Here is a 22115-nt window from a genome sequence, read left to right on the forward strand (position 1 = left end):
CAGCACCTCCTCTCCCCCTCTCCACTGAATTTTCTCTTGCATCAAATTCTGCAGTCAATTCTGTGAACATTCTGTGTGACCCATCCTGATGGATTGGAAGCATTTCAATTTATTGTGCTATTGAATATGTTTTTAATCGAACACAATATTTTACACCTGATCATATTTGAATAGAATGCTAATGGATGGAAAAATTAGACAGTGACTAAAAATTTCATATCCCTGAAATCCCAATTTGCAATCCTAGTGACCACTTGGCTTTCAACATTCTGCCAAGTGAACATTAATGTACTAATAATGAATTGTAGGCTGCAGCAGAACCTCCTTATCAAAAGGTTTACAATTTAATTATCAAATCTTGTTGATTAAATTGATTCCTTGGTTCTACGTGCTTCATAGAAACTAACTTACAACACAGAAGGAGGCCAGTTAGCCCATTGTACCCGTGCCAGCTCTATGAAAGATCAGTCATGCTTAGTCCCACGTCCTTGTTGCTTGTCAGTCATTTTGTAAGTTTCCCAACTATTTATGAAATCAGCTTCCACCATTTTATCAGTAGAGTGTTCCACATCCAGCAGCTCAAGTGAGTGGGGGAAAATCCTAATTTTTCTTGTAGATATTTTGCTGTTGAGTCTTTGACATTCAATTATTGACCCATTTGCCAGAGGGAAATAGCTTTTCTTTATCTACTCTGTCAAAACCTCTTTTCATCTTGAAAAACTCCATGGTCATCTCTTTACTTTCTCTGTTCCAAATTTTTGCAGCCTGTCCTCAGAACAGAAGTTGCACGTCCCCAGTAATTCCTGGTAAACTTAATTTGTACTCTTTTGAATATTTTTACATCTTCCCCAATTATTCAGCTGAGGCCGAACTGATGTTTTATAACATTTTAGTATGACCTTTGCTTTTATGTTATATTTCTCTGTTTATAAACCCAAGTAAGCTATATGCTTTTTAATCATCTTATCAAGTTCCTTGTCTCCTTTTCAGGATTTATATCTTTGAAATTCAAGGTCTCTCCGCTCATCTACACTTTCACCATCTTGCCTTTTATTGTACACTGCCTTTTCATATTATTTCTCAGAGTGCATTACTTCATACTTAACTCATTTCACCATCCTAAGTCATCCTGAATACAGTAAACTACCTTCATTATGATCTACTTTACCAAATACCTGTAAGTTTTATAATATTGTTTCCTACACCAGAGTCTAAGTTATTTATTTAAAAAAAATGCAGAGTAATGAACCCAAAACTGACCCTTGGGGAACACCACTGCAAACCATCTTCCAATCTGAAAAACATCAGGCCACTTTGCTTTATGTCGCCAAACTAATTTTATATCCAAACCAACACTTTACCCTTAATCAAGGGTTTCAATCTACATTAAAAAGCCTCTTTGTGCCACTTTGTAAATGCCTTCCAGAAGTCCATACAGGCAGCCCTTGGACTTAGCACACAATTTGTTCCTGAAAATTGCCATTTGAGTCAATGTCATAAGATTAATGTTATTAATGGGGAATTGTTCCTGATCAAAACCTGATATTCCTATTTTCACCAAAATGACCCAAAATTTTGTATTCAACAACTATAGATATAGCGACATTAATGTATTTATTGACATAAAAATCACAGAAATGCATGCCCTGTATGGTACTGTACACAGTGCATTACCTACAAGAAAGCACAGACAAATTTTAAAGCCTTACATTTTCTTCATCATTCCTGGGTTCATGGGTGGGTCAGACTGAGTGAGGATTTCACGGTTTTTTGAGATGATTTCAGTGAGGGGACCTGGACTTTTTGAAGGTATTTTAACCGGAGCTGTCTTAGGATTCTTGGCTGCAAGTTTTTCTGGAGTTTTGCCTGCTTTCCTAAAGAAGGTGCCCAAGGAAATGAGGGCAGATGTGCTCCTCTTTTCCTTGTGAATTTCTCTGGAGCAGCTGAATATGCCCCTATTCACTGTGCACCATGTTCAATGTTGGGGCTGTGTCCCTCAAACAGGAATATGGCAGCTTCCAAATGTTGAAATGCCTCAGCCAACGCTTGTGCTGTCGAGTCTTTATGGGGAGATAATTCTTCAACAGTAGGTGTATCTTCTTCTTCCTCTGCCACGTTTTGCTGTTCCAATTCAATTCAGTCCTCATTAGTTAATTCTTCAGAATGTGATATCAGAAACTAATCAGCATTCTCTTGTGCTGTATAAGTTGAGGTTTTTAACCTATTTAAACAACATTTTCAGTGATCTCTTCAACAATATCCACAAAGCCTTGCAAGTCAGACGATTTCCTCCAAACAGCATGCAATTTTGATTGTGTGACGTAATTCCATGCCTTACCTATGTTGTTAACTGTGTGGTAAATTTTGAAGCCCTTTCATAATTCCTTCAGAGTTGGTCCTCCTTGCTTCTGAGTTGCCCTGAGCAAATGTGCTCCTACGATTGTAGGCATTAAAATCCATAGGCTGCAACAATGAGGTGTTGGGAGACAGAAGCACCACTTTGATGTTAGGGTGCATGTCATCAAGGATGGTTGGATGACTCTCAGGGTTAACAGTGCTTTAGATGCAAGATTGTTTTTGTTGCAATAATCCCTGACACTTGGCACAAAATGATAAATAAACCAATCCTTAAAGATGTCCCTTTTGACCCACACCTTACAACTGGATTTCCCGGATCACTGGGAGAAATGCCTTGGACTATCCCTTGAAGACCTGGGTTTTCTAAATGCAGAGGTTTAAGTTTAAAGTCACCCGCAAGGATTTTCTCCACTTTGGCAATGTAGGTTGTGGATAGCATTTTTCCCCAAAAGATTCCAGTTTTGTTAGCGTTAAAAACTTGCCACGTACAATCCCCATCCTCTTCAATAACTTCAGTCAATGTCTCAAGAAAAGCACAAACTGCTGCCTCACCAGCACTGGCAGCTTCACCGGAAAAAATCTGACAACACCAGGTTTTAGTCCAACCTATTTATTTGATAATATACTCGCAAGCTTTCGAGGGGTTACCTTCTTCGTCAGGTGAATGGAGAGTTCACCTGACGAAGAGGGTAACCCCTCGAAAGCTTGCGAGTATATTATCAAATAAATAGGTTGGACTAAAACCTGGTGTTGTCAGACTTTTTACTGTGTTTACGCCAGTCCAACGCCGGCATACCCACATCACAGCTTCACCGGAGACATTGATGTTCTGCAAATTGGCCCTGCCTTTAAAATGCATAAACCACCCCTCTACTTGTATTAAAAGGCTCATAATTATTTCCACTTTTGTTTCCATAGTAATTATTCAACGTTCCTTAGAAGAAGAAACGTCACTTGCACCAGATTTGTACTCTTCTATTATAGGCAAAGAAACTCTGAATTTTAAGAAAGGGTTTGAAAAAAACAAAAGCACTAAGTACTGTAAAAATGCATCAGAACAGCAATTGAATGTCAATGCACATGTATGAATGCCACCCCAAATTGAAACCAACACAAGAAAGTCAGAACAGGGTGTCAGATTATAAATTTTGGAAACATGTTCATTATAACTCAAGTGTCATAAAGTCGAGGACTGCCTGTATATACATCTAATACAGTAACTTGATCAAATTTTGCAATTTGATCAAACAATTCAGTCAAGTTGTCAGACCTGATTTGTCTGTAACAATACTGGCTGTCTGAGATTAATCCGTAGCTTCCCAAATGAATGTTTATTTTGTCCCTAAAAAAGGTTTCCAATGCCTTCACACCACCAATTTTGGATTGACAAAGTCCATAGTTTTCTTGGTTTATACCTCTCCCCCTCCTTGAATAAAGGCATAAAATTAGCAATCTCCTAAATTGAAAGACTGTGACCAATTCCTCTTCCGTTTCTATTTTTGCTCCTTTTAGCACCCTAAGATGTATTCCAACTGGATCAGGTGACTAACCAACTTTGTCATTCTAATCATTTAACTATATCTTCTCTATTATCCTATCCATTACTTTCCTCTCCTTTTTGATAGTAATTGTCAAATCATCCACATTCTTTGTGAATATGATACAAATCATTTAATACTTTTGCATTTTCCTCCTTTTGACATGAAGATTTTCCTTTGATCGGTAACAGGACCAACCTTTTCCCTCACTAACCGCTTATACTTTTTATGTTTATAAATGTTTTATAGTTCAATTTAATGTTGCCTGCTAGTCTTTTTTCATAACTCCTCTGCCTCTCATATTAGCCATTTCAATTATTTTCTGTACATTTCATAATCTTCCAGGTTATTAACTCAATCTTGTTGCTGACATTTTTCGTAAGTTTCCTTTTTCAAATTTATTTTAACTTCTGTTTCCTTTTGTCATCCAGAAGGGCTTAGTTCCCTTCAGGAATATGCATATCTTGTACCTGAACTGTTTTTCCTAAATGCCCTCCATTGATCCATAGTAACAGAGAAGAAAAAAAGAGGAGGGGGACATTGTTGTATTGATTAAGAATGATATGATAGTTCTAAAAGGAAAGGATTTACTACATGGTACATGGAATGATATGATAGTTCTAAAAGGAAAGGATTTACTACATGGTTACTACATGGTTTACTACATGGATTTACTACATGAGTCTATTTGGCTTGAGGTGTGATTAATGTCCAAACATAGCTGCAAATTCCCCCATAGCATTAAGGATAGTGCAGGAAAGAACTTTTTGATATGTACAGAGATATGAAACAATCTATAAATGTCATTCTTTTGATAATGATCCAAGTCAGGCAAGGAAGGAGACCGTGTTAAATCTGGCTCTGGGAAGTGCAGCGGTGTAAGTAATCATCTAGCTAACAATGCACACAACATAATTCCTTTTAAAGTAATTATGGAAACTGACCAGAAGACATTGACAATTAATTTCAGAGATTAAAGAAGGGACCTAGCACAGGAAAATTGGAAATGTTTCTGTTAATGCAATCATATTGTAGCGTGCAGCAGTTTCTGCCTGCAGCTCACCAGTATTATTAATTACACTAAATTTATTCAATTCCAATGTGGTATAATAGCAATCTTCAATTTATGGATATATTACAAGTAATTTAAAAAGATGTTTAAAGGGTCCTCAGTGTTCATGGTATTCAAGCAACTTGGGTACAGCTATTTCTGTGTCTTTTAATAAACTAACAGAAGAATTTCCCAGAGTAGGCTGAATGCAAGGCAGGAGCAGAATATATTATTTAACTGTTACAGCGAAACCATGTTTGCATTTACCTGTCTCTTTATGGTAGCAAAGTATAATCTCTGTAAATAAGCAGTGATGGAAGGTCAATAAGAATTACATCAATGTTTATGCAGTATGTGGGCAGATTGCCAGTAGTGTAAACTTCTGGTCCCTGACCAGTTTATAAACGTCCTTCAGCAACTGTGATTGAGCATGACGTGGCTAGGATTTTTTTTTTGAAAATAATTTTAATATAGCACAGTTGCAATTTGTTGATTTTTTTTTAATCAATATTGACAGATTCTGATAATATTTGTACAGGGAAATAGATAGTTGTGTTCCTTAAGAGGTTAAATTTTTTTGAGGCAGTTTTGCAGTGTTGCAGCCTGCCTTGCTGCAACTGCTGTGTGCTGTTTACAACTTTTCTATTGGTTAGTGTTGAAGACTGAGCCTTTATTAGTCTTTATGGATTAGCACTTCATTTAATTAAACTTGAAGCTCTCGGTTCCTCACAAATTCAGCTCATTGACAGTGAACTCTGAACCACCACAGGGAGAAGAAGTGGGTGACGGTGGGTGATACATCGCTGCGGATCTTTAAATGGGTACCAGTGACTGACCCCAAAGAGGTGGGTATTTCATCATTATTCACTTTGATTGACATAAAAATTGAAGTCTGTAACAAAAGGCCATATGTAAAAATTGGTTAGACAATCCTAATCCAGTTCCCAGTGGGTTTAGGCCCACAGCACAAAACTGCCCCAACTTTAAAACTAAATCCCTTGCTGCACACCAAAAAAGGCCAGACTATTGATTGTTGGAGCTAATTTACATTTTGTTATGATAGGTGCAGCTGTGCCACACCTCACCTTTGAGTGGCTCACGATGACATAGGCACTCAAAACATACAAACAAACATATGAATAGGGAGCATGAGCCACTCAGCCCCTTGAGCCTGCTCTGCCATTCAATAAAATTGCAGCTGATCTGATTGTACCTTCAACTCTACATTCCCACCTAGTCCCCGACAACCTTTCACCTGTTGCTTATCAAGAATCTATCTAGCTTCAAAATATTCAAAGACTGCTTCCACTGCCTTCATGGCTGAGTGAGAGAAGAAGGAATGGACAAAATTGCCATTTTTCCTTTTGACTGTTTTTTCCACATTTCTATTGAGTGTTCTGTGGATGCTGAAAGACTTGCACAGAAATCCTGATGACAGCCAGCTCTATCTCTCTACCCCAACTTTCAATTCTTGTAGTGCTCCTCCAATGTCCAGCTTTGGATGAGTTGCAATTGCTTCCACCACAAAGACTTTATTGTTGCCATTAACTCTATCCCATTCCCTGGCCCTTGTCTCTACCTGAATCAGACCCTGTTTTATTTAACTTTAAGTTGAGCTTCCAATTTCATATGCTGTCCATCACAAACTCTGCTTACTTGCATTTCTGTAACATCACCAGCCTTTATCCCTACTTAAACCCTTCTGTCACTGAGACACTTATTCTTGCTGTTGTCACTACCAAACATGATTACTTCAATGTTCTGCTGGTCATCATCTACATCCTCCATAAGTCGCAATTTGTCTAAATCTCTGCTGCCTCTTAATCTAATCCACACCAAACCCTGCTTGCTCTTCACATCTGTTCTTGGTTAGGAATTCAAATGAAAGATTTTCACTTTGTGCTTAAATTTTTTCATAGCCTCACACTTCTACATGTTTGACCTTCTCCAGTTCTACAACCATCTTCAAACCATCCTTGACTCCAGTATTATGTATCTCTGCCCTATTCATCCCTCTTATATTGTCCTATTAGTAATGCTTGACTCTTCAGCCTTTTCCCTGACACATTTGTGGAGATGTGGGCGTTTGACGGGGGTAAACACAGTAAGAAGTCTCACAACACCAGGTTAAAGCCCAACAGGTTTATTTGGTAGCTAACGCTGTAAAACAACTTTTCAATGTTGAAAGTACTATACCAATAGAGTTAACTCCAATTCCTCGCACTATTGGTCTCAGTAATTGCTGAAAAGAGAGCTTTTAACAAGCTCTTAATGTGGCTCATTTACTATGTGGCTAAAAGTGACATATCTCCATTCTCCAGGACCCACTCTCTGAAAACAAAAATAATATGTTCAGCCTTGTGCCTTTTTTAAATTACTTGGAGACTTGGAGAGCCTATATTTCCCTGCTATTTTGTCCATGGTAATGTCTTGGTCAAAATTGACTTGTCGATCAATTAGCATTCCTTTTCTTCTGCAATATAAATTGTTATGTTGATTTGAAATTTGGCTTTCTTGCATTGCCCAGTAGAGTGCAAGGCAAAAACTTTGGCAACATGTCTCTTTTCAGCAATATTCAAGTTCTGTACAACCAAGTGACTGTCTTAGCAATTCCTCAAACCAGTTCCCCTTAATGATATCAGCAGTCACTAAGTTAATTGTTACAATTGACAATTCTTGATACTCTTATTTTTCTCTTTTTTTTCCCAAAGGACATCCGAGCTCCTCGATTGGCTCAATTGGTAAGTATATTGACCAGGGTAAAACTAAGAAGACCCCAGGTTCAATTCTGTGCTGAGAGGCAGCACAGTGGCAGAATGGTTAACACTGCTGCCTCACAGCACCAGGGACCCGGGTTCGATTCCCAGCTTTGGTCATTGTCTTTGTGGAGTTTGCACATTCTCCCCATGTCTGCGTGGGTTTCCTCCAGTTCCCTCCCACAGTCCAAAAATATGCAGGTTAGGTGAATTGGCCATGTCAAATTCTCCCTCAGTGTACCCAAAGAGCTGCCGGAGTGTGGCAACTAGGGGATTTTCACAGTAACTTCATTGCAGTGTTAATATAGGACTACTAATAAATAAACTTTAAAATAAACTTTAGAATTAGTTGATCCCAACTCAGCCTCTTTCAGAAATGCTACATTTGACCTCTGTGCCCCTGTGTTTGCCATAGAGTTAAAAAATCCATCCCAGGTTCTCACTATGATCACTATCCAGTAACGGCTGTTGAGGTATGTATCAGGAAGGGCAAGAAGTTGGCAGATGGGGTATAATGTGGGGAAATGTGAAGTTGTCCATTTTGGTAGGAAGAATAGAAAAGCAGAATATTAACTAAATGGTCAGAGACTGCAGAATGTTGTGATTCTGAATGTGATTATACGTGAATCACAAAATGTTAGCATGCAGATCCTGCAAGAATTAGGAAGGCAAATAGAATACCTTTTATTGCAAGGGTGAGAGAGGGCTGGTGGGGTATAAAAGTAGAGAAGTTTTGCCATAACTGTACATTGGTGAGATCACATCTAGTGTGCAGTTTTGGTCACCTTATGGAGGGAACTACTTCCATTCGAAGCAATTAAAAGGTTCAATAGACTGATTCCTGGGAGGAAGGGTTGTCTTATGAGGACAGGTTGAGCAGATTGGGCCTATACACGTTGGAGTTTAAAAGAATGAGAGCTGATTTTATTGAAGCATATAAGATTCTGAGGGGGCTTATCGGTAGATGCTGAGAGAATGTTTCTGCTCTTGCGGGGATCGAGAACTGGATGCACAGTTTCAGAGTAAAGGGTTTCCCATTTAGGCCGGAGATGAAGAGGAATTTCATTTCCCAGGGGTGAGTATTGTGTTTGAAAATCTCTTCCCTTGTGAGCTGTGGAGGATGGGTTGTTGAATATATTCAAGGCTGGGCTAGAGAAAATTTGATTAAGAGTTATGGAGGACAGGCAAGAAAGTGGAGTTAAGTCCACAATCCAATCAGACTTAATCTTATTGACTGATAGAACAGGCTCGAGGGGCCGACTAGACTACTTCTCCTATTTCTTGTGTTTTTATGTTCTTAGGACAAATCAAAATCGAAGAACAGTCTTGAAACAAAAGGTACAAAGGGAGACAAAAGCTTCCCACTGCTGCCTGTGTCTGATAACAGCTCCTCTCCCATTCTTCTGGAGCTGAATGGTGAGTGTGTTTAAATTCTATTGCATGGTGCTCTGACATGATGTAGAGATGACCCAGTGCACTTACTGTTAGTTTTATTTGATCTGTACTGTTACATCTTTTGGGATACAAGTTACACTGGAGATGGTAATGATAAGCTGTCCTTTTTGAGAGATTTATTTAGTTTTTCTTTGCAACTGAGTGGCTTGCAAACTCACTTCTGAGGGTTTTGAGACTCACTTGTGCAGTGTAGGAGTGGAGTAACATGTTTGACAGACCTGATATAGATGGTAGGTTGTCTTCCCTGACAGCTATTATGAAATTGGTTGAGATTTTCACGTTGACTTTTTTCCAGTGTTATTCCACAAATGACCAGATTTTTCCATATTGGGATTTGAGTTGCTAGTCCAGTCTATTATCATACCTGCTCTGCTACTATGTCCCAAGTATCAACTGGTAAAGAACTGTGTAAAGCAATATCTAATCATTTAAAATGTTCATGTATAATACTAATTGCCAAAATATTGAATGTATTCAAGAGGCAGCTAGAATTAGTACTTGGGGCGAATGTGATCGGAGGTTATGGGGAGAAAATAGGATTTGGCTATTGAGTTGAATAATCAGCCATGATTGTGATGAATGGCGGAGTGGGCTCGAAGGCCAAATGGCCTCCTCCTGCTCCTATCTTATATGTTTCTGTGCTACATTTTTATATGGCAATTTTCTTATGCTCACACACAATGGCCGGGATTCTCCCAAAAAAAATTCTGAGTGTTGAATTCGCATTTATATTAGAGCAAATCGTGCTTTTTCGGTGGAAATCTCAAAATGAATCTCCCACATTGTGTGCACTGCAGAGCGCCTCATTGTGAATCATACTGAAAATCAGTGAGCAGGGCCTATTCCCACCTGGGAGGCTGGCCAGTCCCATGGACCCTGCAACACCAACTCTCTAACTCCCCCACAACTTGATTGCTGGTCCCCCCGAACATTCCCAGTAGCCCCGATCTCTTTTTCTTTCTCTCTCTCTCTCTCTCTCTCTCTTCCATCCCCCTTCCCCCACCAATGGCCAGCCCTAATCGCTGGCCTCCCTCCCCCCACCAATCCCAAATGCAGAGTGGCAGTGGGATCCCCAGCTCCCCACCCCCACCTGTCGCCCCCAGAGGCCCCATTCCCTATTAGTTCCTACCCTGTTGGCAATGCCAACAGGATGCCCAGGCTTGCACTGCCTAGGTGCCAATGCCCAAGGGACCCTGATTGTTGCCCCCTCCCGACCCATTCACTCCAGCAGTGTCGAGCTGCCAGCTCCCCATAAGTGAAGAGCTACTATAAATCCCGCTGGTGTTAAATACTCCTGGTGCAGGGAGAGGCTAATAGGACCAGCGACTTCAGTCCTGGGCTTGCTAATTTAATATAAAGTATGTAAATGAAATCCTGCATACATAATGCAGCTTGGCGCCTATTTCCAGCGTGGAGCTGATGCTGCCGGAAATCCGGCACTGGGAGCTGCTTTCATGGTGCAATGCCCAACGCAAATCCCAAGCTTTAGGTGTCACTTAAATCTCCCGGCCGGCACAGCGGGATGGGCGAATTGTCCCTAATAACTTTGTCCCTAGGCTTGTTCAGCATAACAGCATCAAAGCACTATCAGAGCAACGACATTTCTGTCTGAAATGCTCCTTGTTACAGCCTTAGTTCATCGCATCAAATTGGCCTCATCACGGGTCCCAAGCAATTATTAACTTGTGACCACCAGAATGTTACCCTAGCTCACGCTACATTGTTCAAGTTCGGAAGAACAGAGTAAATAAACAGTTTCTTCTCAAAATTCATGCAGATTGAAAGTGGCATAAAACTTCACTGAAATCTATGGTCAACGCTAATATGAATTCCCAAACTTCATCTCACCCTCTGGGGAAGGAGGGACAATTCAATTGTAAAGAAAGCTGGAGCACAAGCCACTTTGGGATTGCGTGAAACACTTTAGGTGGCTGATTGTAGAGCAGGACAGTAGAGGATAGGAGGCTCTGTGGCATCGTGGGTAGTATCCCTGCCTGAGCCAGAAGCTCTGGTTTGCATCCCGTCCCTAGGCTTGATGGCCGAAGAAGATGCATTCATAATATGACCAAGCAGGTTGAGTTTTAACCTGCAAAGCCTTCCAAATGTGCCAAGCAGTACGAGTTGGAGAGATCCCTGGTCAGCCATGTGATGTTAAGAATGTTGGAGCCTGTACCATCACTATCTATTGCTCCAGATTATAACATGCAAAAGTACTTGTTGGCGCAGCATCTGGGACTCCCTAAGTGAACTGTTAACACACCATCATCATGGGTAGAGAAGCTGAGGAATAAATACAGAAGAAATAATTGAAAATTTGAAATGACTGACCTCCAATACAACTGGTGCTGTGACCTTTATTACATCAACTACAAATTAGATACTAATTAATTAATTGCATATATATTTTAAAAGAAGCAACACATTTTAGCTCAGTCAGTAAATGCATCAACTATCACTGACCATGTATAGAACCTGAAGGTCCCAGATTTAATTTTTGTTCTTTATCTAATTAAATGATAGCAGTGGTGTCAGGACAGTATTTTGTCAAAGTCCTTGAGCTAAGGAGGAAGAAAACTTGGGTGGGAATTTTCTTACTGATTGTTTACCAGGAACAGCTCTATTCTTCAACCCCCTTTCTTCCTCCAATCTTGCAAGCACACCGTTCCACCACCCCACCGCCTTGACTGAAAAAAGTGCAGGTGTAGACATCACCTCAGGTTGTTTGTTAAGGTTCCCACTGTTATCTGGACTGCCAACACTGACTGGCTTTATTGATGGGACCATCTCCAGACTTGAGCTCTTCCTTTAATGGAGAGATGAGTAGACTCCTGCAATGGCACTAATTAATAACAGCATCACTCTGAGTAGCACAAACTCGAAAGTACCATGTTTGATTCTCAGCTTGATTCTTAATCCCAGTTACTTAGTCTGATTGAGCATCATGGTATAGCTCAGTGATTGGTCTTAATATCCCTGAGTCAGGAATGAGAAACAATTGTATTGGATGAGTTGGGCTTGGCTCGGATGCCAGATGTAGAAGAACAATTTGACAGTATTTACTGTCCAGACTTGTGCATGGAGAATGGTCACTAGGAACGATAAAGCACCTTGTACCCATAAACAAGCAGGAGTCAATGCCTCCAGGGGAGCAGGGATGGAAATTAAGGAAAGAGTTTTAAATTGCTTATTAATGATAGGCCTAAATTATTGGACTTTTTTTTTCCTTATGAGAAATTCAGATTGATTTAAGTATGTCTTTCCTTCCTAATCTTTCAGATGAGACGAGTAATCAAAGCTCCCTGTCAGATGCCTACCAGGTAAAAGTGGATAGCAGTACAAACTCGAGCCCCAGCCCGGAGCAAAGTGAACCTGTCAGCCCAACGCTTCTGTCTGATTTTAAAGCAGATGACTCTCAGCCTCCCATGCTTGGGCAGGAAAGCATGGAAGGTATGGAGAGCAATAGAAACTATCTTTACTGTTTCTGTGTAATCAATGTGAACTACAAAACTATTCTTGAACAGGTACTAGGGTGACAATTCAGAATGGTATGCAGGGAGTGCTAAATTGTCAAAGATACCATTATTCATTAAAATGTTAAAATGCCCTGCCTGACTGTTCAGTTAATTGTGAACAAGAGCAGAGAGCTCTCCTGGTGATCTGATTTGTTCCCCAATAAATATCATCAAAATAGGGCAACGAGTTATTGCTGAAAAGTGAGACATGTTGTCAAAACTTTTCACCTTACACTCATCAGGACAAATGCAAGAATCCAAATTTCACCAACAGTCACAACAATTTATACTACAGGAAAAAAGGAATGTCAATTGGTTGGTGAATTAACTCTGGCTGAGGTATTGCCATGGAGAAAGCAATGAGGAACTGTAGGCTCCACAAGCCTCTGGGTAATATATAAAAGCCACAAGGCTTAATCATATTCCTTTTGTTTGCAGAGAATGGTCCTTGTGTATGAATGTATGTGTTGTTTCTAGCTATGATGTGGGTATGCCGGCATTGGACTGGCGTAAACACAGTAAAAAGTCTGACAACACCAGGTTTTAGTCCAACCTATTTATTTGATAATTATTTATTATCAAATAAATAGGTTGGACTAAAACCTGGTGTTGTCAGACTTTTTACTTGTTTCTAGCTAGCATGAACGAACCATGTTACAATCTCAACTGATTATCTTAAATTGTTTATTAATGTAGTTATTAGTACATTGTTGCCCAGTCGCAGAATCACATCACAATAGACATTTTGTTTTGGGTTTTGCAAGCATGGGATGTTTAATATGGTCTGTGCTCTGCCTATTGTGAACAACCGAAGGAACGTGCTGTTTGGTTTGATCAGTCAACCATCGGCGTACGGCCTCTGTACCTAGTATCACACCGACATTGAAATTCATATACCACATTGCTCAATTGTGTGGTAGGCAGAACTTTTTTGGTCTTGTATTCCAATCCTCTTGCAATAAAAACCAGCATGCCATTTGCCTTCCTAATTCCTAGCTTTGTGTTCCTTGTGTGAATACGCCTCCGTTTCTCTAACAGTAACATTTAGGTGTTTCATTCATCTTAAAAATCTTCTGCTTTTCTATTCTCACTACCAAAGTGAATACAGTGCAGAAACTTGCCATTTAAACCTCCAGTATGTGCTGAAATAACTGATCTCTATAATTGTTCTCGAGATAGGCACACACTCATGTTACGCCATTCAAAATAAATAACTATCACCAATGAATGTCCAGAGCTATGAGTGAACAGTAATAGTTTGAGCAAGATACTGGAGAATATTTAGTGTCCATAGAATTATATCACAACGGTTTTCTTAGAGAGGAGAACAGGTGTCCCTTTGGTTATATGTGCACCTTAACTGTGGTGCTGTAGAACTCAGTTAGTACTCAGCTTTCTTATCCTCTCTCCGGAAAACACAGATTCTCACTATTGCACAGTTCTATTAGTACTGCAGTTTTTCCTTTGAGTAGTTTGCCATAATAACCATTCTATACACCAATACCAATTGCTCCAATGGAGATCAGCTAACTGAGCCTAGACTGAGTGTCAGAAGGCTTTACTATTGTCACTGGATAGTAATTAGGAATGGGAGCCCTGGCTGCTTACTCAACTTTCAGGGCACTGAAACCAGTTTATAGTGTTCTATCTATTGCTGTCAGCAAGTTCTGAATAAACAAGAAAATAATAGTTCTCTTCCTGTCTAGACACAGTTTCCATTTAATTTATTAAAATGCTTTCCTGACAGTGTTTGAATGATCAGTATAAAAAGCTGCTTTGAAAATATTGCAAACTAACATTCCAATTTCCAGCTTATTTTTGGTTAAGAGTTTCACTGTTCTCTCTCCTCCTGCTAGATTCGCTGCCATCTCTCTGTTATTCAGCAAATGGACATTATGGTTATAGCAGTTGTAATTTGTCAATTCTCTCTCACAGAACCTTCCCTTCCTTCCTCAGAAGTAGGAGATGACCCTCCAATGCTCACAAAGGAGGAACTGGTTCCCTTGCAGCCTCAGGTAAGCCAGGAACATATTGCGTGCACACCTACATTCAGGAAATACTGAGCTTTTATATATATATATATTTAAGTAGTTAGAGCAGAACACATGTTTACGTTGAGCTCCAGAACCAACTTTGAACTCTTTAAACAGCACTTCTTTTACTCGGGTTATTTAGCTCTGATTGGACATGGGTGAGTCAAATGTGCAAATCCCAGAATTTTATTTTAGAAAAGCACACAGAGTGATGAATGAAGGACAAATCTTAGTCTATGTATGCACACTGCCACTTTCATTTTGTTATTAATGTTCCTGTTATTAATGTTCCTGTTTCAATGCCAGATCAGATATCACGTAGCCATAGTGGAAGGGGAATAATAAATTCCTGACAAACACATAGGTGAAAATGATTAGAGAAATTTTAGCCATGTTGCAGAACCATTGGTTTATAAATTAAGATGACCGTTGCCAACACTTTTAGTGCTCAAGAGATAGTACAGTTGTTTAAAACTTTTGTACAGGATGGTTTAAAATACACTTAAAACATTTGCACTTTATGACCATAAACCTTATACTTGGGCTTCCTGGTGATTTAGTGGGTTAAAATGATGACAGTTGGGAAGCTACACTTGCCTTTATTTAAAGAGGGAAAATCGGCTCAAGTTACTGATCACTTTTCCTGTGGTCTTTGCTGTGAAATTAAAATTGTGTAGGGACCAGCAGGATGAAGCTTGCTCTGGTGCTTCCCATAGCTTGCAGGTTCCCTGTCTTTAGGCTTGCACATGAATAGCCACTTCAGCAAGGTACTGGAAAGTGGTCAACCAGCTAGGATCAATGACGAATAGAGCAGAAATTTGAGATGAGGGCATTTGCAGAGTTGATCCAGAAAGCTGAGCTATAAATTACCCTTTTGGGGGCTTTTTTTTGGCCTTTTAATTTTCCTTCTGCAAATTCTCTTAGGAATGTTAAAATTATTGTTGTCAGAACCAAACTAAAAGGTGTTAGCAATAACTTTGAGATTCAAGAGAGATGCATTCTTTTTAGCTCTTTATCTCTACATTTTCAAATCCCACTGACATTGAATTGATTTGGAACAAAACTGATTCACTAAACCATTCAGAATTTTTACTAGTTCATTTATTAATTCAGTGAAGAAAATATTTTGGTAGGGCCCTGAAAATCTCACAGGGCCAGGCAATTTTACCGGGAAAGAAAACTTTAGTTTTGTACTCAGCATCAGTAAGATTTACATTTTTTCAGTGTTTATTTCATAGGGGCCAATTTCATAATGTTAATTTGGGTGCTTGTTGCAGTGAATTTTGGTTTCAGTCAAAAATTTCTAACTATGACAGGACAGATTTGCTAATTCTTCAGATCAATTCTTTCTGTAATTTGTTCACAGGTCGTGGAAGAGGAGGATGATGAAGACTCAGGGGCACCACCACTGAAGAGGGTTTGCACTGGACAGAACGCTGTGACCCAGCCAGTAACTGAGAGCTAACCCAGAATCTCGACTTGGCTCTATTCCATGGTACACTCTGAATTAACCATCACACGACTGACTGACTGATTTTTGAAGAATGATATTTATTTTTTACTTTTAATGAATTGTGATGGTTGTGACTTTTGGGTCTGAATTTAAAATGTTTCTGTATTGCAGGATGATGTCCCTTTTGTGGGGTGTGGTCCATGGCTCCACTGGGTCTTCCTAGTTGAAGACACTTTTATATTGATAGTGTCAAAAGCAGTATTCTAATAGAAAGGAATTGTCCTGCTCGCCTCTTAATTAGCATCATTTGGGTTTGATGGGTCCTAAGGATACCTATTGAAAGCAAGAAAACATTGGCCTCCTTCCTATTGGCCTTCCACAGGGAATGGCTGCACACCGCTACAATAAAAAAGGTGGAATGGAGATTTGAGGGCTGCTATTACGGAGCTCGAGCATCAATATGAAAGTGCCTTGACACTGAAGTGCCTCCAAGTCTTAATGAAGATTAAACGAGCTGATTGAAGACAGATTGATGTTGATTCTTGACTTTATCCCTAAACACCCAGTCTTCACCCTGAAATTTTCTCCATGATGCAAAATTGGAAGTTGTCATCTGCAGCCAAGGAAGGCACAAAGGGCACTGTTTAAAAAAAAATACTGTTGAAGTTGTATATAAATACTCAGTACATAAGAACTAAGAGCATTTGGCCCCTTGAACTTGCTCTGCCATTCAGTGATATCATGGCTGGTCTGATCTTGACCTCAACCCCACTTTCCTGTCTTTTACCCATACCCTTGACTCTCTATACTTCAAAAATCTGTCTGTCTCAATCTTGAATATATTCATGACTCAGCTTCCACAATGCTCTGGGGTACAGAATTCCAAAGATTCATGACCCACTGAGAACAGGAATTCCTCCTCATCTCTGTTTTAAATGGGAGACTCTCTCTTCTGAAGCTCTACTTCCTAAGCTCTAGTTCCACCACAAGGAAAAATATCCTGTCAGCATCCACTCTGTCAAGTCCTGTCAGAATTTTATGTAAGATCATCTCTTTTTCCTAACTCCAATGAGTATAAACTTAACCTGCTCAACATTTCCTGATAAAACAACTCTAAGACTAGCATATAAACCACGCATATTTGATTTTACAGCCTTGTTTGAGCAAGACCGGAAAATCCCGCCTGATGTCAATGGACATTTCCGTTGTCCTCCCCTCATCTGCTCCGATTCCGTGGCAGGTGGGGCGGTAATGTTCTGGCATTACATTTCTGGAGCTAAGCATTTTAATAAATTTGCTTAAGAAAAAAAGATTGGGAAATCTTGTGGAGAAACAATATCTTTAAATATTGTTGGCTTTTGTTGTACCTTTTGCAGAAAAGTATGCACTTTTTCAGTGACTCTGAACCAATTTTCTGTACCTTTTTAACCAGGAGTTGCATTTTTCCTTTGGGAGAACTCTACAGTGGCTCACAGATGATTTAGAGACTTACTAAGAAAATAAATAAATTTTGTTCTTGGATATGTTCACCTTCAGTGGAAAACCAGCCAGGGTTCTTGCTCCTTATGACTATGACATTAAAATGTATGTGTAGATGACTTGATGACTGGGTTGGATTTAATTGTAATTCCCTCCGTATTTGAATTGTCTTGTCAGCACTGACTGCATAGGCTCACACAAGAAAATTGACTACTTTAGCAATATAATTGGAGACTACTGGCATCCATGGAATAGAATCCCAGCAAGGAGCTGGCATGTTGAGAGGAAGAGGAAAGAAAATTCTTTTTCAGCTACCAAAACAAGTCACATTCTATTACTTTGGTCACTAAATCAATCGGCTACTGTCTTCTGCAGCTGGTTTTACTGAAAACAGACAACTTCCTAACTAGGGATGATACTAGATTAAATGCCAGCTGCGTAAAATGACAAGTAATACTGATTAATCAATGAGTTTAACAAAATACAATCTGACAGTTGTAGTATGCAGATCCATAAACATAGTCATGATCCCAGTGCATTACACTGGTTATCATATACCACTATTCCAGTTTTTATTGAAAACATCATTGTTTAATCATCTTAATTATTAGCTGGCATGTTGCCAACTGATGAGAATTTTGTGAAAATGCATTGGGGCTTACATGAAAAAGTATCACTTAGGAGTGGTAAAAAAATCAGACTTGTCTAACCTACCCCCAGCCCCTGCAAGAGACAACCAACACTTTAAAGAAAGGAGAAATTTTCAAAAACAAAATCTTGGACATTCATCATACTGACTTTATTTTAAAACTATTATATATTTTGTACCCCCAACTTTGCAGAATGTTTTTCTATATAATTTTCTAATTGCCTGTTTAGGCACAAGCGTGCAGAAAAATCATTTATTAATTGGACAATGAAAAGGCAGTTCAGGGTAAAGCATAATATTTTCTTCTTATTCCCATTGTCCTTGGAGCCTGCCTGTCTTAATAGAAGTTTCTTCCCTGGACAGTGCTCCTGCCTAAGCATCCTCTCTTTCAGCCCTTCACAAATGGCCCAAAACGTGTGTTCTTGTGGTGTCCCCTAATCAAATCCTTATTCACGATCTATGCTTGCTGCCTGGCCTAGGTGTATGTCAGTGTTATTTGTTTGAGTTTGGAAAATAATTTCTGATCCTCACTTGCTGTTGTCCTCATTTTGTATTCAACTTTTCTGTTTGGTGCACATGGCTCTCCCCTCTTTTATACATCTGTCCATGTACAAATCTTCTCACTATCTCCATATTCGCCATATGAAAAGCAGGTAATAGTGATTTGGCAGCCATTTTAAATCTGCCCAATGTTTCATTTCTACTGAAGTTGATGTAAATGAGGTAGAGTATAAAATGGGCAGCATAACTGCTATCACTTGTTTTTCACAGAGCAGTGCAAGTTAAAAGTACCTCCAGTCTCTCCTTTCCAAATATGGATCTGACTGCATTTTGTACAGCTTTTGTATTTTGTGCTTCAATATCTTGTCCTTATGTAATATTTTAGATCTACATTACCCTTTGGGTTAAAAAGTTCCTCCTGATTCTACTTTTTACTCCTAACTTCCTAATTTTTTACTTGTGGCCCCTGTCAATACTTTGTATGTTTTAGCTTTATCATTTATTTTGTGGATCTTGACAACATTAAAAAGTATTAAAAAATTCTGTGTGAATAAGCAAAGTATGGATCTTTTTAGTGCCAATTATGGTGTGCCCATCCCAATCTCCATCCCAGTGGAGATTCATAGTAGATGGCTGCTGTACATAGTAGATCTTTCAACCACTGGGTTCTTGTTCAGAATCTTTGAAGAGCAGAGATTTCCTAATTATAGTATGGACACATCCAACTTGCTGATACAGATTTTGCTTTTCATGGAAATGAAGCCAGGACAATGTGAAAACTATTAAAGATTGTAATTTCTGAAGTAAAATTCATAAGAGATATATTTTTTGAATACAAAGAGCTAAATAGACTAATCGATTTGTACGTTGAATATTTTTCTTTGTAATTCCATTTTGCTACTGTTTGTTTTTGGTCCAGGACATTACGTTAAAAGTTTGCTTTGAGTGCAAGGAGTGTTGTGCAATGGAATGGAAACCAGCCAGAATGTTCTGGGACATGTGAACAGACTCACACTTTCTCATAATAAGATTTGAATGGTAGTTAATTGAATTTTCCTGAGATATAATAGGCAGTTCATTTTCAGTGTTGTAATGGACTTATGTCCTTGAGTTTTATACTGATTTGTAACTCAATTTTCTTCAATCAGTCTCAGAATATACTGATGTAGGAGTGATTCTAATGTGAGTTGGCTGTGTGAAAAGCCTTGTTCATTATTAGACCAGTGAAGCAATAGGCATTGCATAAAGGTGGTCCATGGACACAGTGTATTATATACCTGTGCATAGCAGCCAATATTGAAAATTAATTCAACAGTCTGTAGAAGTTTGTGTTTTAAATGGTTCATAAATGTAAATAAGTTCTTTTCATAATTAAAAAAACTTTGTTAGCTTTATTGCAAATATTGTTCCTGGCTTTTACTGCTCAAATGAATTTGTCAAGGTAGTGAAGAGAAATGTTAATAAGTTGTCACACTTTAGCAGTGTGACATTCCAAAGAAACATGATTTGAAGGTATATGTTGACTGTCAAATGGGGAATATTGCTCAGATTGCATTCTAGTTACAGTGACAGACATTATGTCAACACCAATTATCTAGCACTCAATTTTACAAAATGACTAGTTTGATTCTATTGCACAGCCCAAGTTCTAAACAATGGATTTTCAGTTATGCATTTGGTTTTAATGTTTTTCATGTTGATATTTTCTTTTAAATTTGAAAAGGTAAGCACCAGACTTGGCAATCGGAATAAGCACACGTGTGTATTTTTAAAGTATTTGTGTATTATGGTTATTTGCATACTCCGCTCCATTTAAGATAAAGCACTTAGTGAAAGTTATTTTCTGATATTTACTGGGGCACCTTAGAATGGGTGCTAATACTTTTCTATTGCCTTCACTGCGTTATTCACTGTAAAATTTGCCTCTTATTCATGAACACTGAGACAAAAGCAAACAATGTATAAATCACTGGTGTGTGCCTCAGTGATTAATAAATTGCTGAAGATGCAAACCATAATGTCAAAAAATACTTTCTTACCTCAGAGGTTAAGTGTTGCCTTTCATATTGTAAAACCTGAATGATTATTTAGATTGTTATTAAAAATGCTTGTGAAAATAAAGTATTGCAATTGATTGAAAATAACATGTTTTTATTTTGATCTTTTATATTACAAGTGACTATAACATAACTGGCATATTTGTAGATTAATAAAACCTAGCCGTCCTCTCCCCTCCCCCCACAAAATGGGCAAGGTTAATGCGGAAGGTTTACTATACCTGGGATTTCAAAAGGCAAGTGTGGACCGTTGACCAAAGTGGAATTAGAGGCTCATGTTTCAGAATGGCAGAATTGGAGTTTGTCTTCCACTGGGACTAGTGCTTAAACCCATGTTTATTCATATACATAAATGCTTTTTGCCAAAGTTGAGTGTTTAGTTTATACTAATGAGGACTGACAAAATACAAGAAAATATTAACTTCCAGAATAGGCCTATAAATGTCAAATGATAGATATGAAGTTTGAGGAATAAGCTCATCTACTCCTTGCTAAATAAAAGTTAATGTGTTAGATTATAAGGGAACTTGAGAGGTACAGCAGATATTTTCATTTGTGGATGCTATATTAATAGCCATTAATAATTGCATAATATGGAATGACAGCAACCTGACCAAGAACAATAAATTGCAAATCTACCAGTAAAATACAATCAAAATACTGCAAATCTAACATCAAAACAAAGTGTTGGAAGAACTTCTCAGGTCCAGAAGCATCTGTGGAGAGAGTAAGAATGAAAGTTTTGAATTCAATATGACTTCCTCAAAATTGACAAGTAGAAATGTGCTGGCCTTTTTGCTGTCAAAGAAGGGGAGAGGGTCAGGTGGGGGCAAAAGGGACCATTCGAGTCTGCTCTGCCATTCATTTTGATCATGGTTGATTATATTCAATATCCCGATTCTCCCTCTCAGAGAAGTGTAAAAATAATAAGCTAATAATAGTAGGGGACTTCAACTTCTTCAATATTAATTGAGATAGTCAAAGTGTGAAAGGCCTAGAGGGAGCAGAACACTTAAAGTGCATCCAGGAGAGGTTTCTGATCCAGCATGTAGGAAGCCCTACAAGAGAGGGGGCAGTTCTGGATCTAAGGGAATTAAGTCGGGCAGATAGTAGAGGTGTCAGTGAGGGAGCATTTGGGTGATAATGACCATAACTAGATAAAATTTAAGACAGCTATGGAAAAGGACAAAGATGGACTGGAAATAAGTTTTCTGAATTGGGGGAAGGCTGATGGTAATAGCATAAACACAGTAAGAAGTCTCTCAACACCAGG

General features: G+C 38.8%; 1 protein-coding gene across 3 annotated transcripts in view; it reads left to right on the plus strand.

The window, feature by feature from the left end:
• Nucleotides 1–20929, plus strand: part of LOC145357316 (B-cell CLL/lymphoma 7 protein family member B-like) — a 31279-nt gene extending 10350 nt beyond the window's left edge. The window contains exons 2-8 of one of the 3 annotated variants that reach the window (XM_080210552.1): nt 5717–5792; nt 7659–7688; nt 9005–9119; nt 12435–12605; nt 14606–14685; nt 16070–16198; nt 16328–20929. In XM_080210552.1, the coding sequence (XP_080066678.1) occupies nt 5717–5792; nt 7659–7688; nt 9005–9119; nt 12435–12605; nt 14606–14685; nt 16070–16168 (571 nt within the window). In that variant the 3' untranslated portion in view covers nt 16169–16198; nt 16328–20929. Of the gene's footprint in view, nt 1–5716; nt 5793–7658; nt 7689–9004; nt 9120–12434; nt 12606–14605; nt 14686–16069 lie in introns of all 3 variants that reach the window. The other 2 variants (XM_080210551.1, XM_080210553.1) reach the window with 2 other exon arrangements.
• Nucleotides 20930–22115: the final 1186 nt, after the last annotated feature.

Source organism: Carcharhinus amblyrhynchos, chromosome 23, assembly GCF_965287045.1.
Source record: "Carcharhinus amblyrhynchos chromosome 23, sCarAmb.v2.hapA, whole genome shotgun sequence".
Lineage (NCBI taxonomy): Eukaryota > Metazoa > Chordata > Chondrichthyes > Carcharhiniformes > Carcharhinidae > Carcharhinus > Carcharhinus amblyrhynchos.